General features: G+C 43.6%; 1 protein-coding gene and 1 long non-coding RNA gene across 2 annotated transcripts; one reads left to right on the top strand and one right to left on the bottom strand.

Moving 5' to 3' along the window:
• The first annotated feature begins 3,473 nt into the window (after positions 1 to 3,473).
• On the top strand, positions 3,474 to 13,801 carry LOC106899030. Its single transcript, XR_001414013.1, has 6 exons — positions 3,474 to 4,375; positions 5,762 to 5,893; positions 6,519 to 6,592; positions 7,683 to 7,839; positions 9,131 to 13,113; positions 13,666 to 13,801. It is a non-coding gene; the product is annotated as an uncharacterized LOC106899030 (long non-coding RNA).
• Positions 13,802 to 14,649: 848 nt separating this feature from the next.
• Positions 14,650 to 17,029, bottom strand: SCG2 (secretogranin II). The gene has a single exon (XM_014960661.1). The coding sequence runs from the start codon at positions 16,994 to 16,996 to the stop codon at positions 15,116 to 15,118; it is 1,881 nt and encodes a 626-aa protein (XP_014816147.1). The 5' UTR covers positions 16,997 to 17,029; the 3' UTR covers positions 14,650 to 15,115.
• Positions 17,030 to 20,445: the final 3,416 nt, after the last annotated feature.

The raw sequence follows: 20,445 nt of genomic DNA, 5'->3' as shown, positions 1-20,445 counted from the left end.
GGGGACCTCCAAGCACCTCCCAGGCAGGTCTGAGGAGCCTTCTTCTTGTGGCTCGTCTGTGTTTCTAAGAGGGCTTCTCCTAATCCCAGCTGTCCTAAACTGGGGACTGTGCCGTGTTACATCATTTCCACACACACAAGATCAATAACTATTAGAACTCTGTAGTTATACAGATAATTGTTCACATTTCTCTGTGTCCTTGCCCTGGATGTCCATCCGTAGCACTGCGTTCCTTGCTCTAATTACGTGTTCCTTGAAACAGCGCTTCCTTACAGCAGCTCCGGGTCTGCTGCTTTTCATGTCCTTGGTTGCTTGTGTGCTCTGAGAAGGGGAGGACTGGAGCTCCTGGTCTGCCTTCTCTCTGCTCTTCCTGACCTGCTGCGTTTTGGCTTTGTTCTTTGCTGTTGGTTTGTTTGTCGTTGGGTTGTTTGGGGTTTTTTTCTGAGCTGGAAACAAAAGCAGGGAGCAGAAAATGCGAGGGGGGAAGATCACAGCTGTTTCAAAAAAGAGCTCGCCCCTGTCTAGCATCAGCCGTGTGGCAGCGGGGATGCATGGGGCTGCACGGGTGTGAGAACCCCCTTTTTCTCTTTAAGCCCTTGAGAAGCCTTTCTTGCCCTTGTTTCAAAGCACTGCTCGGCATCACCCTCCCTCCCCAGGCTGGCGCCATGCTGCTGCTCCTCCGGCTCTGGTGTCGGGGAAAAGGCTTGTTTCCTGTGAGGGTACTCAGTGCTCCTGCTAATGGGTTTGCGTGCGGGAGAGAAGACACAGGTCACAGTGATCGTGCGTGGTGGAGAACCACAGGCGGTCCCCAAAGCTCTCAGAGAGCCCCAGGGTGGGAAACCCATCTCCTGAGCAATTCAGAGAGTGGCTGTGAGAGGCACTCCTGGAAACCAGCTTTGAGAGTCTTAGAGAGAGAAGCTGGAAAGGTCTGTCTTTCCATTAACACCACGGAGCCATCCCTGGCGGTTGCACAGCTTTGGTGCATCACAGATGAAGCTCCCCGTTGTCTGGTGTGCTGTGCCGAGGAGCGCGGTCACCCCGAGCCTGCGGTCCTGAAACCAAGCAGCACCACACTGTACATGTTTGAAATTTCTTCCTTGCCACAAAAGTCTTTCTTTTCTGTGTGTATGTGAATATATAGCAACAGATACTTGCAGAAGTTATTATCTGTTTACAGGCAGGTAGCTGCTGATAGGACCAGAATAAGTGGAGCAATGTCCTACCCTTCCAGAGAAGGGCTTGGCTCTATTGTTTGCAGCACAATTATTTGCATTCAACAAGGAAGGCACAAACCGGTTACAGTCTAACTAATCTTACGGATCTTTTACTGAATGAATCTGTTTCAACAGAATTTCATTTCCACTTGCACAATCAGCCTGGGAAAGGCAGATAGTCCTGCAGAAAGAAATCACCCCGGCAGAAAAATCGCTCTCCAGATCAGGCCTGGGAGACACGAGACAAGCAAGCAAACCAGATGAAGGATGATAACAAAATTGGGAATTGCAGAGCGGTTTATGCTGCTGCCTCTCCTGAGTTCCCTCAGTCGTTCGGCGTGTGCTGCGTGAACATCTAACGGTGCAGCTGCTGCTGCCAGCGGGAGCCAGTGTCTCCTCAGGACCGGTACGGCACCAGCCCGCCTGTGTGCGCCGCCTGGAAAGCACCGTGGGGTGGAAATGGTTCCTGGAGTCTCTGGAGGTGACCACCTGTGCTGGGGGCTTTTTGTTCTGTTGCTTTCTAATGATCCTCCTTGAGCCGTAGTTCCCCCCCTACAAGCAGAGAGCTGCCCAGGAGCCAGTCCTGGGGCTGTCTGTGGCATCAGATAAACTCCCACTTGGTAGCTATAAGCGTCCTGTTACAGCTATGTTATTTTTACCAAAATCTTGAGCAATTTTTTCTTTTTAAAAATGTAATGAAATCTTTTCTAGATTTGTGCAAAGGGTTTGGAACTTAATGCGCAGTTAAGACAGATTTTGACACAAGATTTTAAAGGTTAGAAACAGGAGGGAGCTTCAGAGCTTTGCCTTAGGGACAGGACCTGTTTGACAGACATAGTATTTAAAGACCAGGACAAAGTCTGGGAGATAGTGATGGTGATAGTGAACTCCCACTGAGCTCAGTGCAATCAGATTTTCACCATTAAATTTCTCTGTGGGTATTTATTAGCAGAGCACAGCTAGATAATGGACCCTGCTACAGCTCTGCAAAGGATGAAACCAGAATATAATAAAATCAAAACATTTTCCCAATAACAGCAAATACTCTGAACCCCATCCAGAAAAGGACTTGCGAGTTGTCTTATGGACTTCTGAAGTTGCTTTAGATATTGCAGAAACAGTTGGTAACTTCATGGCCAGAGTACTTGCAAGTGATTTTAGTATTTCCTCTCCTGGAAACTGAACCGAAAAAGCAAAGTCTGATACAGTCATAATGCCATTTTTGTATTTATTGTGTTATATGATCTCAGCCAAGAGCCCGTCAGCCTGTTTTCTGCCTCTGCGTATGTTGTGTTGCCTCATCTCTTGCTCAGACTGTGGTCTCTTCACCATTTTCCGAGGCTGGCGTGGACAGCAGCAGAAGGGGGCTCAAGCTGACCAGCAAGGGACCTGTTTCCCTCCTGGATTGCTGTGAGTACTTTGCAGTAGCCCACAAACTCCTAAATGTCATTTTCTAGTTGCCAGCGTGGCCAGCTGGGGCTGGTGTTGTGGCTAGTGCGGGCAGGGTGTGTCTCTTGCTCAGACTGTGGTCTCTTAACCATTTTCCGAGGCCAGCGTGGACAGCAGCAGAAGGGGGCTCAAGCTGACCAGCAAGGGACCTGTTTCCCTCCTGGATTGCTGTGAGTACTTTGCAGTAGCCCACAAACTCCTAAATGTCATTTTCTAGTTGCCAGCGTGGCCAGCCACCTCAAATGTTGTGGCTAGTGCGGGCAGGGTGTGTGGGAAGCCCATGAAGAAAGGTTGGGGGGGAGCAGCACTTGGAGGTGCTGTGTCGCAGGCCAGAAGAGCTTCTGTTCCTGGGGGACACGGGGGAGCATGGCCGGGAAAGCTCGTGTGGTGGTGCAGGAAGCCGACCCTGTGGGTTTGTTTCCAGCTCAGGTGTCACAAAGAAAACAACAGAGAGCAAATACCTCCAGATTTTCCTGGAAAGCCTCCAGCTGTCTCTCTTTACAGGTAACAGAGGCTGTTTCCTCTTTGGTGGCTCTTGTTTACCAAGTTACAGGCTTGGCTTTCTAAAGGTGTGCCAGGAACATAGGCACCAGTGACTGAGCCAGTCTGATAGAGCAGGAACAGTTGGATAAACACCACAGATCAGGGTCCCTCTGGTGACGTTCATTGGTACACTTGGCATTTGCCCCACCAAACTGGTGTGTTGCCTGCCCAGCTGAGATGGGATTCACCTCCGGGCTTGGAGGAGATGCTAAAGTGCCTGGGAAGGGGTGAACTCACTGGAAGGGCCCTATGGGGCTCACCAGGAAGAGCAGAGGCGGGGAGGGATGCGTACCCCTTTGGTGGACCCAAAGCTCTAGCCACCCCTCCTGGCCTCTGGCCCTGCAAGCACACAGGAGATGCTTCACCAAAAATTCCCTTGGGAAATGCTGCATCTGAGGGATCCGTGCGCACACACAAAGATCTCCTGCGAGTGCTGTAGTGTCAGGTTAGACTCCAGAGCAGAACAGCCTTTGCAGCCGCAGTGAGCTGGCTCTGTGATTCATTTATCTCATGACTTGGTGCTAGCATCACAGCTACAGCTATTTCAGGTCTAAGGAAGAACCACCCAATAAATAAAAGGAATAATTGGTATTGAAGTAGCTAACTGGCATCTCAACACTTCAACACATCTACTTACAGTCACATTTTGTGTTAGAGCTGATTGCGTGGGGTCGCTAACGCCACTGTCTGCCTTCCTCTTCTCTTTGTGCTTTCTGCAATGAGCAGAAAAACATCCTGAAATCGGAGGGGTGGTCTCTGCAAATTACTTGCTAAATTGAGCTGTGTTTTTGAAATGAACTTTAAAAGTAATCTGAACTTCTCTCCCAGCACTGCAAAATTGAAAATTATATTGAATTTCAAATTGTTGGGGAAGAAAGCAAACTGGCTTGTTCTGGGGAACAGAACTATGGCTGCTATATGCTGTAATCATTAACAATCCATGTCAGACTTTTCTGGAATCACAGTACTTTCCTGGAGGGGAGGATGCTTTATTTTTTATGTAGAATATTTTGCAGTGGGCTGTAGTGCTGTCTTGATGTGTTTGTATGATATTTAGTTCTTCAATAATGCTCTTGCAAGAAAGAACATACAAAGCCTGTTATAGATGCTGTCAGCCACAAAAACACCTGGAAAGAAGATACTATTTTTCATTTCCCAGGTTAAAAGAGGTGGGTGATCTTTTTTTTTCCTTTTTTTTTTTCTGGAAACAAGACATTATTTTTCCTGGAAAATGAAAGTCTCATTTGAGTAAAGCAGTCTGCAGATTCCTGAAAAGGAAAAAAAAAAAAAAACAGAAGCTAAACAGGAAGGGAATTTTCAGAAGAGAGTATAGTTCATTTCATAGATGGTTCTATCTTCAGCTTGCACTTAATTTTTATAGAAGAAAAAGAGCTTTAAAAACAGCTTCAAGATCTATATAAAAATTTGTGTTGTGTGAAATGAAGGGTTTGTGTTTTTTTTTCGATTGGAGAGACTTTGTTTACGTTTTGATTCGTACAAGCACTGGAGAAAATGTAACATGAACGGGCTATAAACAAATCTGTCCTTAAATGGCCCCAGCCTTCTGTTTTCCCCAGACTTGGGTAATCACGAACCTAATCAGGCTGATGAAGAAAGAAAATTTTCTGAGCCAGCCCAAAGGCAGTGACCTGTGGCAGGGAAGGGCAGGGAGAGCTTTGCCCACCTTTGCCCAAGGGCTGGCAGTGCCTCTTGTAACTATTTGTCAAGATGGCCAAACCCTCTGTGCTCAGTGAAGTCAGCAGAGCTGCAGTAAGCTCTGTACAGTACACAGCCCAGCACACAGCGTGTCTCTTTATATGGAAAAGCAAAGCCTAACGGTTTCAACATTTTCTTAGGTTTGCCAAGGCACAGCAACTTTGAAAGATGAACTGTTTAAATGTACATGCTTGGTTTTAGGCAGCCAAATTATTTTGCAGTGCCAAAGGTAGTAATATTTTTAGGAGAATAGCATCCCTGGCTTTAGTTTCTTTTACCAGAAACCTGCATAACCAGCAGAAGCGCTGATTAGCCAGGGCTGATGCCACCCTTGTGAGAGAGCCAAGCTGAAGACCCATCTCTTACTGTCCAAGTCAGATGTGGCAGAACAGGTCCCCCCATGCCTCATTCCTGACCTATGAATTTCAAGCCGGGGCTTGCTTGCTCACTTTCCATCTTCTTTTTTTTTTCCCTTTCTGTAGCAATAGCTTAACTAAAGCATCTGTTGTTTTGTATACCCCAATGGCCTTTGCTATCAGGGGTGTGTGTATATATATCCGTATACACAGTACAGTTCCTGTGCTCTCCCACCAAGAACTGATAAAGAAATGGGCTCCCTGTTCCTTGGCTTTTGAAAGGTACAAAGTAAAAGAGCAAGCTATAAATCCAACTTTGTACTCACAGGATATGTAGGAGGACAAATAATCATATCTTGTCAGGCAAATGACTGTTTAAGTTATTTTTCCATCTCGACGCATAGGAAGCCACAGCTACTGAAATGTACAGCTCAAAAGGTGAAATATGCATCTAACCTAGAAATATAGTACATCTATTTTCAGGTGCCACAAAACACATGTTCATCAAGAAGACTATTAAAAAATTCATTTCCTACGGACACCAGCATTGGACTATTGAGGAGATGGAGTACTGGGTAATGAATTGCACAGGCAGAAAAGTGTGCACTATAAAAGGTGAGCTACAAAGCAAAGTCATTCCCTTAGGATAAAGGCAAATGTTCCAACAATCTTGGTGTAGGATAACTGAAGCCTATACTGTCTTCAAAGTTTGATATGTAAAGTATGTCTTTTTAAAAGGTCACATCCTTTATATATTTATAAAATAGTCTGCTGCTGCCGCTTTTGGCTGCCTCTTTGGAAAGGAGCTATAGCACAGCTGTTAATTTTTAAAAATACCCACAATCCAGAGGTGAAGTCCCACTTTTTTTTCCACTCAGGATATTTTAGCTGTAGGAGCTGGTCAGCGAGAACTTTATCAGCAATGAAATAGACTCAGCATTTATAATGAAGATGATTAAGCCAGGCTTACTGAGGCATGCACTGAGCTGTGCCAGGAGGATGGTAAATGGAAGAAAAGGAAATTACACAACCTGATTAACAAAGAGCTAGCCAAGAAAGTACCCACTGAGGTGTCAGCTCAAAGACAGCAGGCTCCCCGAAGCCTAAGGTTGCCCAGAGGAACCAGGCTCTGCAGTGCTCCTGCTGCTCTGCAGGCAGCTTCCAGTCCAGTTTCCCCAACAGCTCCATCGGCCTGCAGCATGGCCAGGCTGCCAGCGACCATTCCTCTTCTCTGTGGCAGGTGGTGGTAGCCAAGTGGTGGGGATGGAAGACCTCCCCAGCCTCATTCATCACCTGGCTTTGGAGAGCACTTCGGTGAGCATCCAGTATTGTTAAACATGTAAATGTTGCCTTTAGCAGGGTTATTGAAATAAAGCTAATCTGATTTTCTGGCAGTCTACTTCTAGGTTGGATGGATGGGAAAAGGTGTTTGAGCATAGTATTGATTATGTTGACTGTACTTCAGAATTTTCTTGGAAGGTTGCTGGCAAAATATTGTTCTTCAGGGACTCGGTCTGCCTGCCACAGTTTATCTTAGCATATTTTTAATGTCCAAACTACTTAACATCCCCTCTGTTCTCATCTCTGTGCTTCTCTGCGCTTTAATGGAGTTTTGTATTTCCAGAGTTGATACTCCAGCCTGTTTGGAAGGCAGGTGGGGAGGGCTAAGGGGGACCTATAAATAACATCTTACTTTGGAGCCAAGAGATCTGGAGTCTGATGTGGCCACCTATGCGTGAAGCAGCGATCAGCTCCACAGAGGGCATGTTGAGCTAACCTTAAAGGAACTTCATGGCCAAAACAATGCAGAAGAAAATCAGACTTGCTCTGTGGCTTCCCATGCAAAGTGGCTTTTTAACTAGATATTAAATTATATGTTTTAGCTATAGGTTTGTCAGTGTATCTCAATGTATTTACAGTGATGTCTCTGATTTGTGCCACACTAGGCAGGACATGGGGCTGCAAAGATGGCATGGAATGTTGGTGTGTCCATGGTGGAGGTTGGGCTTCTGATTCCTGCACCTGGCACCTGCTCTGGGCTGGGGATGAGCTTCAGCTTAAATATGGCCCCATTGTGTGGGGTATCACAAGATTTACTGGCATAGAAACACACAGCACTACAGAGTACGGAATTAGGTGACGTTGTTAGACTCACCTGCATTGTGTTAGATATAAATTAAACTGATGTAAAAGGTACTGCCAGATTGGGAAGCAACCAGTAGCTTCGAACTCTTGCATAGGATGGGCAAATCACAATGTGCTGTCTCTAACGAGTAAGAAAGACATTATAAAGTTTGAGGACTTGATAAATTTCCTTTAATTTTTTTAAAAGTGTTCATAGTTGTGACATGTTCAACAGTAATTTTTTTCTAGAATAAAAATATCCATAAACTTTTCCCAGCAGTTAAAGATCCTCTGAGTGAAACAACTCTTTTGTTGGGAGAGGGAGGCTGAGAAGTGCAGAAGACAGAACCTTGTGGCATCAAAGTGGGCTTTGTGCCCCAGTCGTCCCTAAAGATTCGTGTGACTGTGGTGGCACCAGCTTCAGACCACGCACGCTGGTAAGGAGAGGCTGGGGGGGTGTGGGGGGGGTGGCATTTTCCAAATAGAAACTATAAAGCCAAAAATATGTGTAAACAAAGATCAATCTGACTATTGCCTCTAGGAAAGGAAAGTCCAGGGCCATGGATGAAACTAAAGGACTTGTGATTTTGTACAATAACAACATTTCTAAATTAATGGGTGGAATATGACAGTAATTACAGACATATACAGAATAAAATTTTCACATTATTTTTTTCTTAGTCTCCTTCAGAGTGCTAGTCACTAGCACAAAACTTCTACATTGTTGCACTCGTATTTGTAAGAAGAAAATCGATTGTATGTTGGATCTAAGTAAATTTAACCTTGTGGAAAACAGTTTTCCTGTCAGATTACATTTGTATCCCGAAATTTACTTGCAGGGATTTACACATCTCCCCTTGTTATGCCACATGAGTGACAAGCACGATGTTTGGTTTATCCCCTTTAATGATTTATCTTTATTTTTATCTTTTCTGTGTCTGTACATAGTGTTCCTGGCCTGGCTCTTACACACTTAATACAGGAGTACAAGTACTGGTGGTGTCTAAGTGGTTTGTTGCTCTGCTATGACATTTATTAGCAGGTGGCAAAACACATAGCCATGGTAGAAAATGTGTTCCTTGCAGAAATTATATGTTGCATCTCATCCAAGCAGTCTGACACCTTTTTTTAGGTCAAAGAGGAGAGAGAAAAATGAAGATGGGAGGTTTCTTTTTGCATTTAGAAGCAACAATTTTACAATGTGAATCTAAATGGAATCTAAAATTTGAGCTGGAAGAAAGATCTTCTTAAAGGAAGTATGGATTTGGAAAGAGTTTTGATAGACAATAAATAACGACTGTGTATTTCACCTGGAGATCTTGACAGGCACAATATGCCTCCTCTTCTGTGTGTTTGCATCAGGCTAGGGCAAAAAGAAAATAATGCAAAAAGGAATTACCGAGGTAACCCTCAGCAAAGTTCTGGCAGGGGTGGATCCCACCGGCTCCGGTAGATGAGATGCCCCAGTGGTGGTGACTGCAGTAAGCAGAGCAGTAGGAGAATTGCCCCGATGTGGGTCACTCACTTGAAAAATATATGCTCAAATTTGGATAAATGCTTAGTTCTCATTTAGGCATTTAAATGGAGTGGTACAAAATGCACTCCACAGCTGCGCCAGAAGAGATTTACTTGAATTTAAGCATGGAGCCAAACAAATCCAGTGGATTCAGATTTGGTGACATAATCAGGGAGCCACATAGGCAGTTTAAAACTCATTATTTCTTTTAGAGCCTGTCCTGGATCCTGCCCATCCGACCCCAAGAACTTGGCTGCTTTATGGCACTCCCGCCGAGCCCCACGAGAGGCTGGATCTTCTGCCAGGATAAAGCCAGGAGCTCTATTTTTAGGCAGATGCCAGGAAGGTTTTTCGGAAACATATCACGGAGCAGCAATCATCGGAGCTGGGGAGCTGCCAAACAACCATTTCCTAGCTCTCATCCCCCAAGCGTGTAGGACCAGCATGGCTCACTGTCTGCTGGTTTTTGTCTTAGCAGAGGCAGGCAGAGCCCTCTGCGTTGGACCGCTAGTCACTACAGAGCATATCTCCTGAATGGCTGTGGCAAAATTAAAATAATTCTATTATAGTTATTCACCAGTGTACATTACATCTGGAATCAGAGGTTGCTTTTCGTTCTTTACAAGGGGAAAACATTGTAAGTGAACCTGTAATTTTGAGTACGCTAATTCCAAGACATTTGCAGATACTGAGTGGTTTCCTGGAATAACAGCCTCTCTCAAGAGAAACGTCAAACACATTTAATCAGCCACATTTAGAGCTCTGCAACATCTGCAAATGAATTATTAACGATCTCAAATGTTTTTGAATGATCCAAAAGTCAGGAATAATGTGGCTCTTCAGATAATCACCTCTGATTCAGGCCTTCTCCTTTCCACTTTGTGCACCTGCTGCTCTCTGGAGTTCCTTGCAGCTCGGATAAACCTCTCTGGAGGCACTTGGGTGGCAGAACAAATGCAAAGTGCAGCTGCCATCCAGCTGCATCTGTACAGATTTATGCATCGTGCAGTAATTAGCCACTGACCAGTGTTGTGCACCTTTGGGGGAGGCAAGGGATGCTCCAGGGAATGCAGTTCCCACATGCATCTTCACTGCACATGACTCTTGTCCGCAGAAGTCCTCCGCTCCCACCATACTAAGTTCGATCTAAGTGATGGAAGACTGGTCTGGTTATGGTTTACCTGGAAAAGCAGGTTTGAGTCATGAATCTTCTCGTTAGGTAGCAAGAGCAAGAGGGGCAGAATAAAGCTGTAAAGCAAAGCACAGCTCAGGATGCCCAGGTTCCAGCCTTGGCTTGCCCTTTGCTGTGTTAAGAAAATCATAGATGGCTCACGTTGCTTTGCCTGCAGAACAAGGTATCTTGTCAAGGGCTTTGAGAAATACTAATGACTGTCATATTATATGTGACTCAAAACACTTCCACTGCAACGTGGAAATACCCTTTTAGAAAAAAATAATTGCAGCAGTCTAGTTTCTTCAGATGAAGTAATGTGGTTACATTGCTTTTTGAATCAACAAATGTTCTCATTTAAGAGCCCCAGCTGACAAAATAATGGAGCCATCAAGATACAGATGTAAACAAAACACTTTGCAGTACCATGTGAATTAAGGCTAAACTGAAAAGGTATTAACTCTTGTGGATACCCACGCAGTGAATTCTGGTATGTGTTCAAAGAGCTCCTCAGGTCTTGAGGAAGGTGTTCAGCAGCTTGTTATATTCAGACCAAATGCAGAATTTCTATTCAATCTGCTTGTTGGGGAAGACCTGAAATATGAGGACACAATGATGTTTACTGTGGATTTTAAGAGGAAGATGTGAGCAGAAACATTTTTCTTTGCTGGAAAAAAGCCACTGATAAACAAAGAGTACAACCCAGCTGCATCTGGGATGCTGTCAAATCGTAGCACAAAAGAGGAATTAAAAATCTAACCCTTACTTTGACCGAGTAAAAATTACGGGGCGGTCACTTTATTTTGCATATAATTATAATAATAAGCTTGATAGTGTATTTGTTATGGATTATGTATTCTGTGTGCATTATTAACATGACTGTTTGTCCCACTGCACTCGTAAGGAAAACATAAACCGCAGACAGATGAATACAGAAGCGGCTGTGGCTATTAAGAGCAATTAAGCATTACATGGCTCTCTGCAGGGGGTCGCTCTGGAGTGGTTTAATGGAGCAGATCTCATGTTATGATGTACATTTTGATAACATTGTCTTGCATATTCAGGTATAACTACCTGCTCTTCTGCAGGAGCTTGGGTTGCATAGCAAGAAACAGCTATAGCTACCAAGAGGGTGCTGCCTATTTAATATCTGCTCATTTCATTTCAAAGTGGAGTTGGAGATTCATTTGTTAGCAATAAAGTACTTCACCGGGAGATTAGCTATCTATTTTCTGTGGCTAGAAGAGGAAAGGATATTGACGTCACCTTTTAGCTTGAAATCAGCTTGAAACTTCCACATAGTTCTGTTACACAGTGTACTGTTCTGTTATTTCAAGCTCAACATCTCTTTTCTTGTTTATGAAGATGAATCACAAACAATATGGCTTGCACACCTCATGTGTGAGATGGTCTTCTAAGAAGTGATGTATTTACTCATACCAAGGTTTGGATTTTCCAAAGCTTATTTTCTTCTTGTACACAGTCTCTGAAAGAACCTTCCCTCCCACGCATAGGTTTGTATCTCTGTTTCTTTAGATCTGAAAACATTCTTGTATCCAAAATTTTCACTGAGCTCTCCTTGAATAAGATCCTGGAGGCAGCGTTTATGCCAAACAGCTCCCTGGGGCTTTGGTCAGCTCGGGAGCCCAGGTAGCCCAGGGGAAAGGAGTGCTACAGGCTGTGGTAGGATGAAACTAAGGAACTCAAACCTACCACCAGTCATGCTTGAACGTGTTTCTTTTGTGTGGCGTCTTTTCTAGGCTCTCCACACACCTTGTACATTAGGTATATTATTGCCCGGTAGCATATTCAAGGAACAATGGTTGAAACAGGGACCTGTGAACCTCTGTCCCATTGGCAGAATCATTATTTTAAAAAAAATGAGATCAACTAAAGAGGTAGGAACATTAGTACCATGTTAAATTAATATATGTTGTAAAACTTCATCTTTTCACCCAGTCAGCCTCTTACATTAACTTTCAAAAAAAATCAAACTCCTCAAGCCGTAAAGTCTACAGGCTGATGGTTTTGTTTTCCACTTGAAAGAAATATTGAATACCCTCTGAGCCAAGTCCCTTTGGAAGGCTCTCAGGTCTGGGGACCTTCTGGGGCATTGAGGAGGCTGCAGTGCCCCATGTATCAGCCCAAGGGAAAGAGGAGCACTGAGCCTGCTCACAGCGTGGGGCTGGCTGGGTTGTGGCAGAGGCCATCCAAGCACAATTTTAGGATGAAGCAGAAGCGAAGGTTGGAACTTCAAAGCATGTTCATCTTTGTTTCCTCGGCGCTGGGATGAGCTGCTGGGATTCTGAACGGCTGCCTCCCAGCTGCCATAGCAACGTGTTGCTCAGCCCTGCATCGCAGGGGCAAGGGGGATGCTCCTCCCAGCCTGTGGCTCAGCAGCTGCTGGGAGGGAATGGAAAAGCTCCTTTTTAAAGCACCATTGTATGTCATCATTGAAGGAAAGAAAAGCAGCTAAAGGAAAAAAAAGATTACTGTTGTCTTCACTGAGCTTTACCTGTGCCCTGCTAAAGATTTTTAATTATTTGGTCTTGGTATCATGACGGTGTTTAAGTGTGTTGAACAGTGTGTTTGTGGCCACCACCGTGGAAGCTGTGAGTGCCCAAGGCCCCATACAACCTCTGGCTGCAGCACACAGGTTGCGACCATGTCCAGGAGCCAAAATCCTCGTGCCTGGGAGGCTGCAGGAGCACAAGTCCTTCTGCATGGTCCAACATCACGTAGCCCTCAGTCCCTCGCTGAGCTCAGCCACGGGACAGCAGGCAGCAGAGTCTGTGCAACCAGCCTTTCCAAAAACTCATGTCTTCTGGGAGAGATGTTCTGCAGTGATAAACAAACCACGCCTCACCTGATGCATGAAGGAAAGACCTGAAGTGGTGGGGAGAAGCCCTTGATACAACCAGGATACCCAGAGGCATGCACAGCCAACACGGTGACACCAGGGGCTGGAGCCCTTCCCAGCATCTCTCCCCTGCAGGACATGGACACACGGCCTTGTTAAATTATGTGAGTTAATTATGTTTTCCCATAAGAAAAATTTAAAAGAAAGGCATTTAACTACAGCCCTGGTAAAACCAAAATGTCTAGCGAGCTGGCTACTGAGGTAGGCGCTGGTATTGTGTGTGTGAATAAGGGCAGTATATAAAGTCTCCTGTTAAAATATGACCTTGGAAGGCAAATATAAAACTCTGAAACTTGCTCACTGAAAACAGCAAATATTCATTTAATTCTCAGTACTCTTGTTTTTATTACTGTTTCCCAGTTTAATGTATTATCTATTTAAGTATTATATGTTACTGATTTAAGCAGAAGAAAATTTTCTAGACTGTGAGGATTGCAGGAGCAGTATCAGGATCAAAGAGAATAATAGTATTAGGAATCAAGGTGATATTATTCTTTTAAAGCACAATTATTTTTATTAATAAAATACAGTGATTCCAAGCTCCCAGTGGCATCACAAATGACAACAGGTTTGTCCTTCTTTAGAGTACAGAAGAGAATTTAACTCTGATGTTTTTTCAATTCCATGTTTTATGTTTTGACTCATGCAAATAACAGGAAACTGAAGGCTTTTGCTGTGGCCCGAAGCAAGAGCTCTGCCTGAACTCCCCTCCTCTGTGATTGCTCAGGGTAATGGTGACACTGAAGAAGTATTATTTCTGCAGCCTTCGTACTTTGCTTTATTAGACATTGCCTCGCCAAAAATCATCCCCACCCCACTTAGCAGAGATGAGCTGCTGAAGAATACCACAGGGAAAACCACTTTTAAACTCTAATCCTGGAAATGCTTCTGCCTGAGCTGTCCTAGTGACAACCACGTCTGACTCACAGAGTTACACAAGCACATTTTGTTCTCTAAAAGAGCCGTAGCTTTTCCAGAACATCCACTGCAGGTCTTAACAGCAGCTCAAGAGACTTTTCAAGTGATGGTGCAATGTAGGGCACAAAAGGTTCTGTGTACATGTATATATATATGTAACGGCCATTTCATGAAATGGGAAATAATATTTTTATTAGACAAAAAAGCAGTGGTACCTACAGGGAGAGTTCTCTGCTTGTTTTGCCTTGGAGCCTGTCTCTTTCTTCATGGTAGCCATCATGACAGATGGCAAGGAACCCACCTGCTTCTCGTCTACTTCATCAGAGCTTCCCAGAGCTGCTGCTACTCACATACAAAGGTTCAGTTTTTCAGTGCTTCCCCGCAGAGTCTGCCTTAGCTGGACAGATTGTTTATCTTCCTCCCACTGCCAAGAGATACGGAACCATTAATTACGGGGGGAAGACGAAGGAGGGAGGCGGTGGGCAATTTTCAAAAAAGGTAGTGGAGCTACTGCCCTGGTTGACTTCAGCAAGCTCTGCAGGTACACACCAGCCTTAAAGATAATGCCAGTCAATATTCTTACAGCCCAGAAAAACCACAAGTATAAGCTACCAACTTATTCTACAGTAAAAGAAGAGACTTCGGAAGAATTGTCTGTAGAACAGATGTGTTTCTGTTTCAAATTACTATGACTTTATCAATTGCCACAAAGAAACACAGTCTCTTGTCCAGAAATAATTTATTCATCAACAATAAAACACTGAATAGAAAAAGCCTTTTAAATAAAACTATATATATAATGCTTTATTTTTTTATTCAGTACTCCACAAAAAACACTACAGACAGTAACAAAATAATGAAATTAATCTTAAAAATTTCAAATTATAATTGTCACTCTTCATTTATCATGTTTTATTAACAATGCAAAGGTCATTTGTTTACATATTATAGTTTCACTTGATTTCATTAAATTGTTTCTTAAAACACTCGAAGCAATTTGTTGTTTGCCCCATAATTTATAACATATATAAGTATATCAATAAACAATATAACAGCTCTGAGAAAGATATGCAGACTGTTCAATGGTAAGTAGTCTACCGGAGGTTGTTTAGTGGGAGAGCGGGAAAAATCACAACTGAATTGGGATAGAAGTCAACACATTGAAGAGAAATAGTATTTGGGGAACAATTACATATTTTCCATTGCCCGTTTAGTGATGTGATCTCTTTCGAGCTCTGATTTCTCCTGTTTTAGGTACTCTAGCACCTTTGCTAGCATATCCTCATCCAGATACTGCCTGTTTTGCGTGTCATCGGTGTCCCCAGCCATGGAAAGCCTTTTGCTGAGGGAAGCCAACTTCGCGGCCTCCTGTGGTCCCAGCTGGCTTAGGTGCTCCCTGATGGCCTGCTCCAGCCGGTCATCTTCCTCCAAGTCGCTTTCAGAAGCTGGAACTGGGACTCGTTTCATCTGGTTGGTGTTGATAACTTCAGGATATTTTGCCAACACCTTTGCCAAGTAATCGACCAGCTCGTCATCCTTCTCGTTCAGTTTCTCGTACTCCATTTGTCGCCTTTCCAAATCGTTCATCCAGGCAGCTTTAGGAAATGGGTGTCCTTTCAATCTTCTGGGAATGTAAGACAGTCTTGGCAAATCATTTTCTTGATTAAGACGATTTAGTAAGTAGGAGGGATTCTGATTAGCTAAATTGTCAGTTCCCAGAAGACTGACAATATCTTCAATATTGAGGTCTTCAGGTAGATTTTCTGGAATAGCATTAAGAGGCTGCTTCATGTACCCGTTTTTAGAGTTTACATTATTTTTAAATATATCGCTCTGTCCTAGATTAGTTTCAGCGATCTCATCGAGGTCTTCTGGGAATTCTGCTTCCTGCTCAGCTTCCAACCTTTCACTCTGAAGCTGCTTTTTTTCTCCAGCTTTCAACATGTCTATTAAATCCTCAGGAGGAATTTGTAAATTCCTTGAGATTTCTATCAGCTGAGCTATAGACTGAGGGTCAAGTTGCTTATCCAAAAATGACAGTGCTCTTTTTTCCTCAAGTTCTCCAGTCCTTAGTTTCCTATTTGCAGCACCACCCATCAGCCTCTTCAGGTAAAGATTCATTAGCTTTGAAACGTCCTCTGACATTTGGTCTTTATTGTCTCTTCTTATTTCATCCTCAAGGAAGCTGAGTTTTCCCGATCTTTTCATTTCATCATCAATCTCCTCTTCATGTTTATCAATTTCCTCTTTGCTGTCTTTTATCTCTTCCTGGGTTTGACTTTCCACTTTTTCCTCTATGGGATTCCAATCTTCTCCTCCGACCACATCTTCATAGGCAATGTTATTCACTTTATATACATCATCTTCATCATCTGTATACAATTTCTGGTCCTCATCCAGCCTTTCTTTCTTGTGGTTACTGGGTCCTGCCATCTTCCCCAACTCCTGAAACACAGACTCCAAGGTAGCGAGGCTTTGGGGTGTGTATTGCTCTTCCACTATTTCATTAGTGCGCTTGAAAGGACTGTCTCGTGAACTGTCTTCATAGTGCCCAAGTGGCATTTTGAGATATTTTTGCCACCTCTCAGGCCACTTGTAAGCCTCATAATCATCAGTTACTCCAGCTGGAAAGTTGTTATCTGAACTCAGACCATAAGGTTTATTCTCCTTTGGGCCAACTTTTGACTCTTTCTCAGCTTGCCGCAAGGCTTCCAACATGACCTTAACCCATTGGGACTCATCTTCAGTCAAAGAATCCCTTACATTCTCTGGTAGGTGAACCTGATCTTTGCTTGCTTTCTGCTGCAGGAGATACGGGACACTTTGATAAGAGTTGTAATCAGGGCTGCTTTCTCCATTGTTTGTTTGCTTCCGAAGATCTTCTATGTATTCCAAAGCTTTGATCATATCAGGATTTGGGAATCGTTGTAAGTTTTTCATTACATAGTCTGGGTCTTTCTGAAGCAGCTGATGCTGCTGGAAGGAAGCTGCATCAACCCAACAGATTAGGACAAAGAAAAAGGTGAGAGCGCAGGCTGCTTCAAGCTGGAAGGTTTTAGTTTCTGCCATATTTAAAATATTTCCTTGAAATAAAGAAGAAGAAGAAAAAAGAAGCAGTTAACATATGGAGGCAGAATTAGCAAACTGAGAAGCAAAACAGAGATTGTTATTTTAAACCAGAACTCATCACGAAGAATACCACCAGTACTACACATTTTATTAATTATGGAAACCTAATATAACTCATACATGGAAACATGAGATTTTCTGAACCTTTCCCATGATTCCTCAGCTTACTGGAAACTATTGGGTTCCTATGCTAGCAATTTCATATCTCTATGCTCAATGTACTTTATGAACACCAATTTTCCAATGGCAGCACCAAATTATACAATACAAATCGTCTACAGCTCATGAACTGCCCACAGAGGAATCTAGATGTCATTTTGATTATGGAAATGGAAGCTTCAAATGGTAAAATCAGTATATCCATACATTTATATACCACCCAAAATATTAATATTAAAATTGCATACAGAATTATTTTGTGAGATTGTTCCATGGGGTATCTAATTTCATGCCAGGTTAATACCACTGAATGGTGCTAGACTGCAATAAAATTAATGTAGTGAAGTGGAGAACATGACATATAAATGACTTGCAAGGTTTATTTCTGTCATTACTGTTACTGTTATTACTTCCTTTTTTTGCTACTTCGTTTTAAAAAATATTATTTGTATTACAGGTGAATTTTAGTTAAAAGGCTCTGAGTGAACCATTTTCCTATGGGCAATGATCCCCTATATGAAGGACAAGCTATAATTTATCCTCTAGGTACAATATAATTTTGCTGAATCCTTTGAAGCCCATCTCAGAAACAGCTCGAGTAGGTAGGTTCTGAGAGGGGATTTCATTCATTCATTCACTGCAGCAGAAATTGAATCAGGTCCCAGGACGGGCAGAAACGTGACCATTGGCAAAAGCGAGCAAAATTCAGTTAGAATAGATCCGTAGAAGCCCATGTCTAGTCAGCCTGCCCAGCTTACACCAGCCAACAATAAACCCTGGAACAGAAGTGGGAAAAACATGCATCCGACTGAATTAACAAGATTACCCACTGCTGCGTATGAGGATACAGCTGCCCGAGCCCAGCCCTGCGGGGACCTGAGCACCCTCCACCCAGTGAGGGGAGAGATTGCCATCACTTGTTTCCTAGGAGGTACTCGGGCACCCATACACTGGGGCCATGAGGCAGATTAGACTCTTTTCTGATCCAGTTACATTAGCAAATAAAGTACAATAATGAGAAAGAAACGATAAAGATAGAAACCACTTTGATTAATTGACCTATTTTGGTTCCTTTGGTTTTTGGCTCGGTAAAAGCATCCTGTTGAGACGCCGGTGATTCATGACAGACTGAGAGAGCTATGTATACCACTATTTACCCTCGGCTGTAAGTAGAAAATGAGCGTGAATATGCTCATTTCAGGTCACTTGTAGATTTTTCCGCTCAGTTTTTGTTCCTAACGCGATGTGACTTAACTAAATAATTAAAGCAGGATCAGTTCAGAGAGCTGCTTTTCTCCCCTCAGTCTGCCTGGGCAAGCTAAAGACATAAGAGCAAACCATTTCCTCAAACATTTCTAACTACTCCAGCCTGGGCAGGGTTGAGCATTGATTTCACAAAGGATTCATTCAGAACAGCTGATTAGAAGGTCCCACCCTCCAGATCTGAGTTTGCCCTGAGACAAAGCCAATGCATTCTTTTCTGCCACAGAAAAGGCACTAGTCCTATATGTAAATGTATATCTCCATGAGGAAAAAAAAAAGGCACTTTGCTACCTATTGTAACAAATAAATGAAATTAAGACTTTATTTTCCAGCAGAGAGACTGGTTCTTCAGAGAGTTCGTTTGAACAGAGCATGAGAAACTCTGTCGTGTCCGAGGGGTGGGGGAAGGGAGAGTTGTTCCATAATTATCTGCCAGGCACCTCCCACTCAGACCTGGAACTCAACCTCCTCCACTGCACACAATTATGTATTGTCACAGCCTTTGTAAAAGTCATCAACATCCCATTAAAATCAAAATGCGCATAGCTGGGCAAAGTTAACTTTAGTCTTCCACAAGGATGCTGCTCAACTGGGAATTTCCTTTGCAGGAGTAACAGGTCACTGGCTCCTCTCTGGATATTTTGGGTGTATTTGTCTCTAGATCAATTTTCACCTCTAGCTTATCGGTACGTGATACTTGAAAGCTCTGTCAGATGGGTTTGGGAATGATTTATTTTTAAAGCTTTGAGTTCAGGTCATAAAATCTTGTCATTAAATATACTGCATTATCTAGGGTAAGAGGACGCCTCCCCAGTCTTTCAGACTTTGAGACTTTGATTCCTTTTCTTTTTTTTTTTTTTTTTGAGAAAACAGAGGACATTTTAGACTATCTTTAGAATCTATATTAACACGTTCTCTTCTGTGCCTCTCAAAGGACAATATGGTAAAATGGCTGTTTTGTTTACAGATGGATAATTGTCAAGCTCGCCTCGATGAGGAGCATATTTTCTCCTCTAATAGCATCTAACAAGCAGGAAAAACATAATTTGGCCAAGAAAAGTAGAAGTTCCTATTTACAAAATGAGGTGATCGCGTTCACAATTTAACATGTACAAAGGCAATGCAGACTGACAGAAGTTCCTGAGAAACCAGACAAAACAATAAATCTCCTTTCTGGGATGTTTCCATGGTAGCAGTAATTTTCTCCCTCTCGATCTCTCTCAGCAGTCATCTCTGGTGTGTATGTAATGTTCCCAGTGAAAATCTGTGATGAAAACTCGTAAGCTTCCCTATAGTTCCTGCCCTAAGAGTCTGTGGGGGAATCCAACAGCTGTTTTCCATAAGGAAAATAAGGAAATAAATCACACACTCTTCCTCCCATTTACCTTCGCAATAAATAATACGACTGCAGTAAAGCTGCTGGTTTTAAAAGCAAAACCTTTTCTCCTCTGCAAGGGACTGAAAACATGAAAAAAAAAAAGAATGGGGCGAGGAGAAGGGAAAACCCACAAACCCCAAGGGGCTGTGAATGACTGTAACGCCTGTTGGTCCCCCTCTACGCCCGGGGAGTCAGTCAGACTGTGCCTGCATCCAAGGTAACCCCTCAGCCCGTATTTTGAGGCGCTGAAGCGCGGTGTTGACGAGCCAGTGCGACTGAGCGCAACCCCGAACAGAAACGTTATGCTCCCCCCAAGCTCCCCCGACTCTTCAGCCACGAACCACGCTGAAAATACATATATAATGTATATATATACAGCGCGAGGGGTCTGTTTTATAGCCAGATTTCCTCGGGAAGAGCTACGACCCCATCAACTTTCCGCCGCAACTCGGGGTTCAACTTCCCCTCCGCCGGCGCCGGTTGCGGGGTCGCTCCCGCCCGGGAAGGTGGCACCGGCGGGAAGGTGGCACAAGGGTCCCCCGGGCACCCCCGGACAGACACCCCCCCTCCCCCGGTCCCCGCCGCCCCG

The sequence above is a fragment of the Calidris pugnax genome, unplaced genomic scaffold (genome assembly GCF_001431845.1).
Source record: "Calidris pugnax isolate Ruff unplaced genomic scaffold, ASM143184v1 scaffold398, whole genome shotgun sequence".
In the NCBI taxonomy this organism is placed as follows: domain Eukaryota; kingdom Metazoa; phylum Chordata; class Aves; order Charadriiformes; family Scolopacidae; genus Calidris; species Calidris pugnax.
Note: the sequence above shows the minus strand (reverse complement) of the source record. Positions and strands in the feature narration are given on the sequence as shown.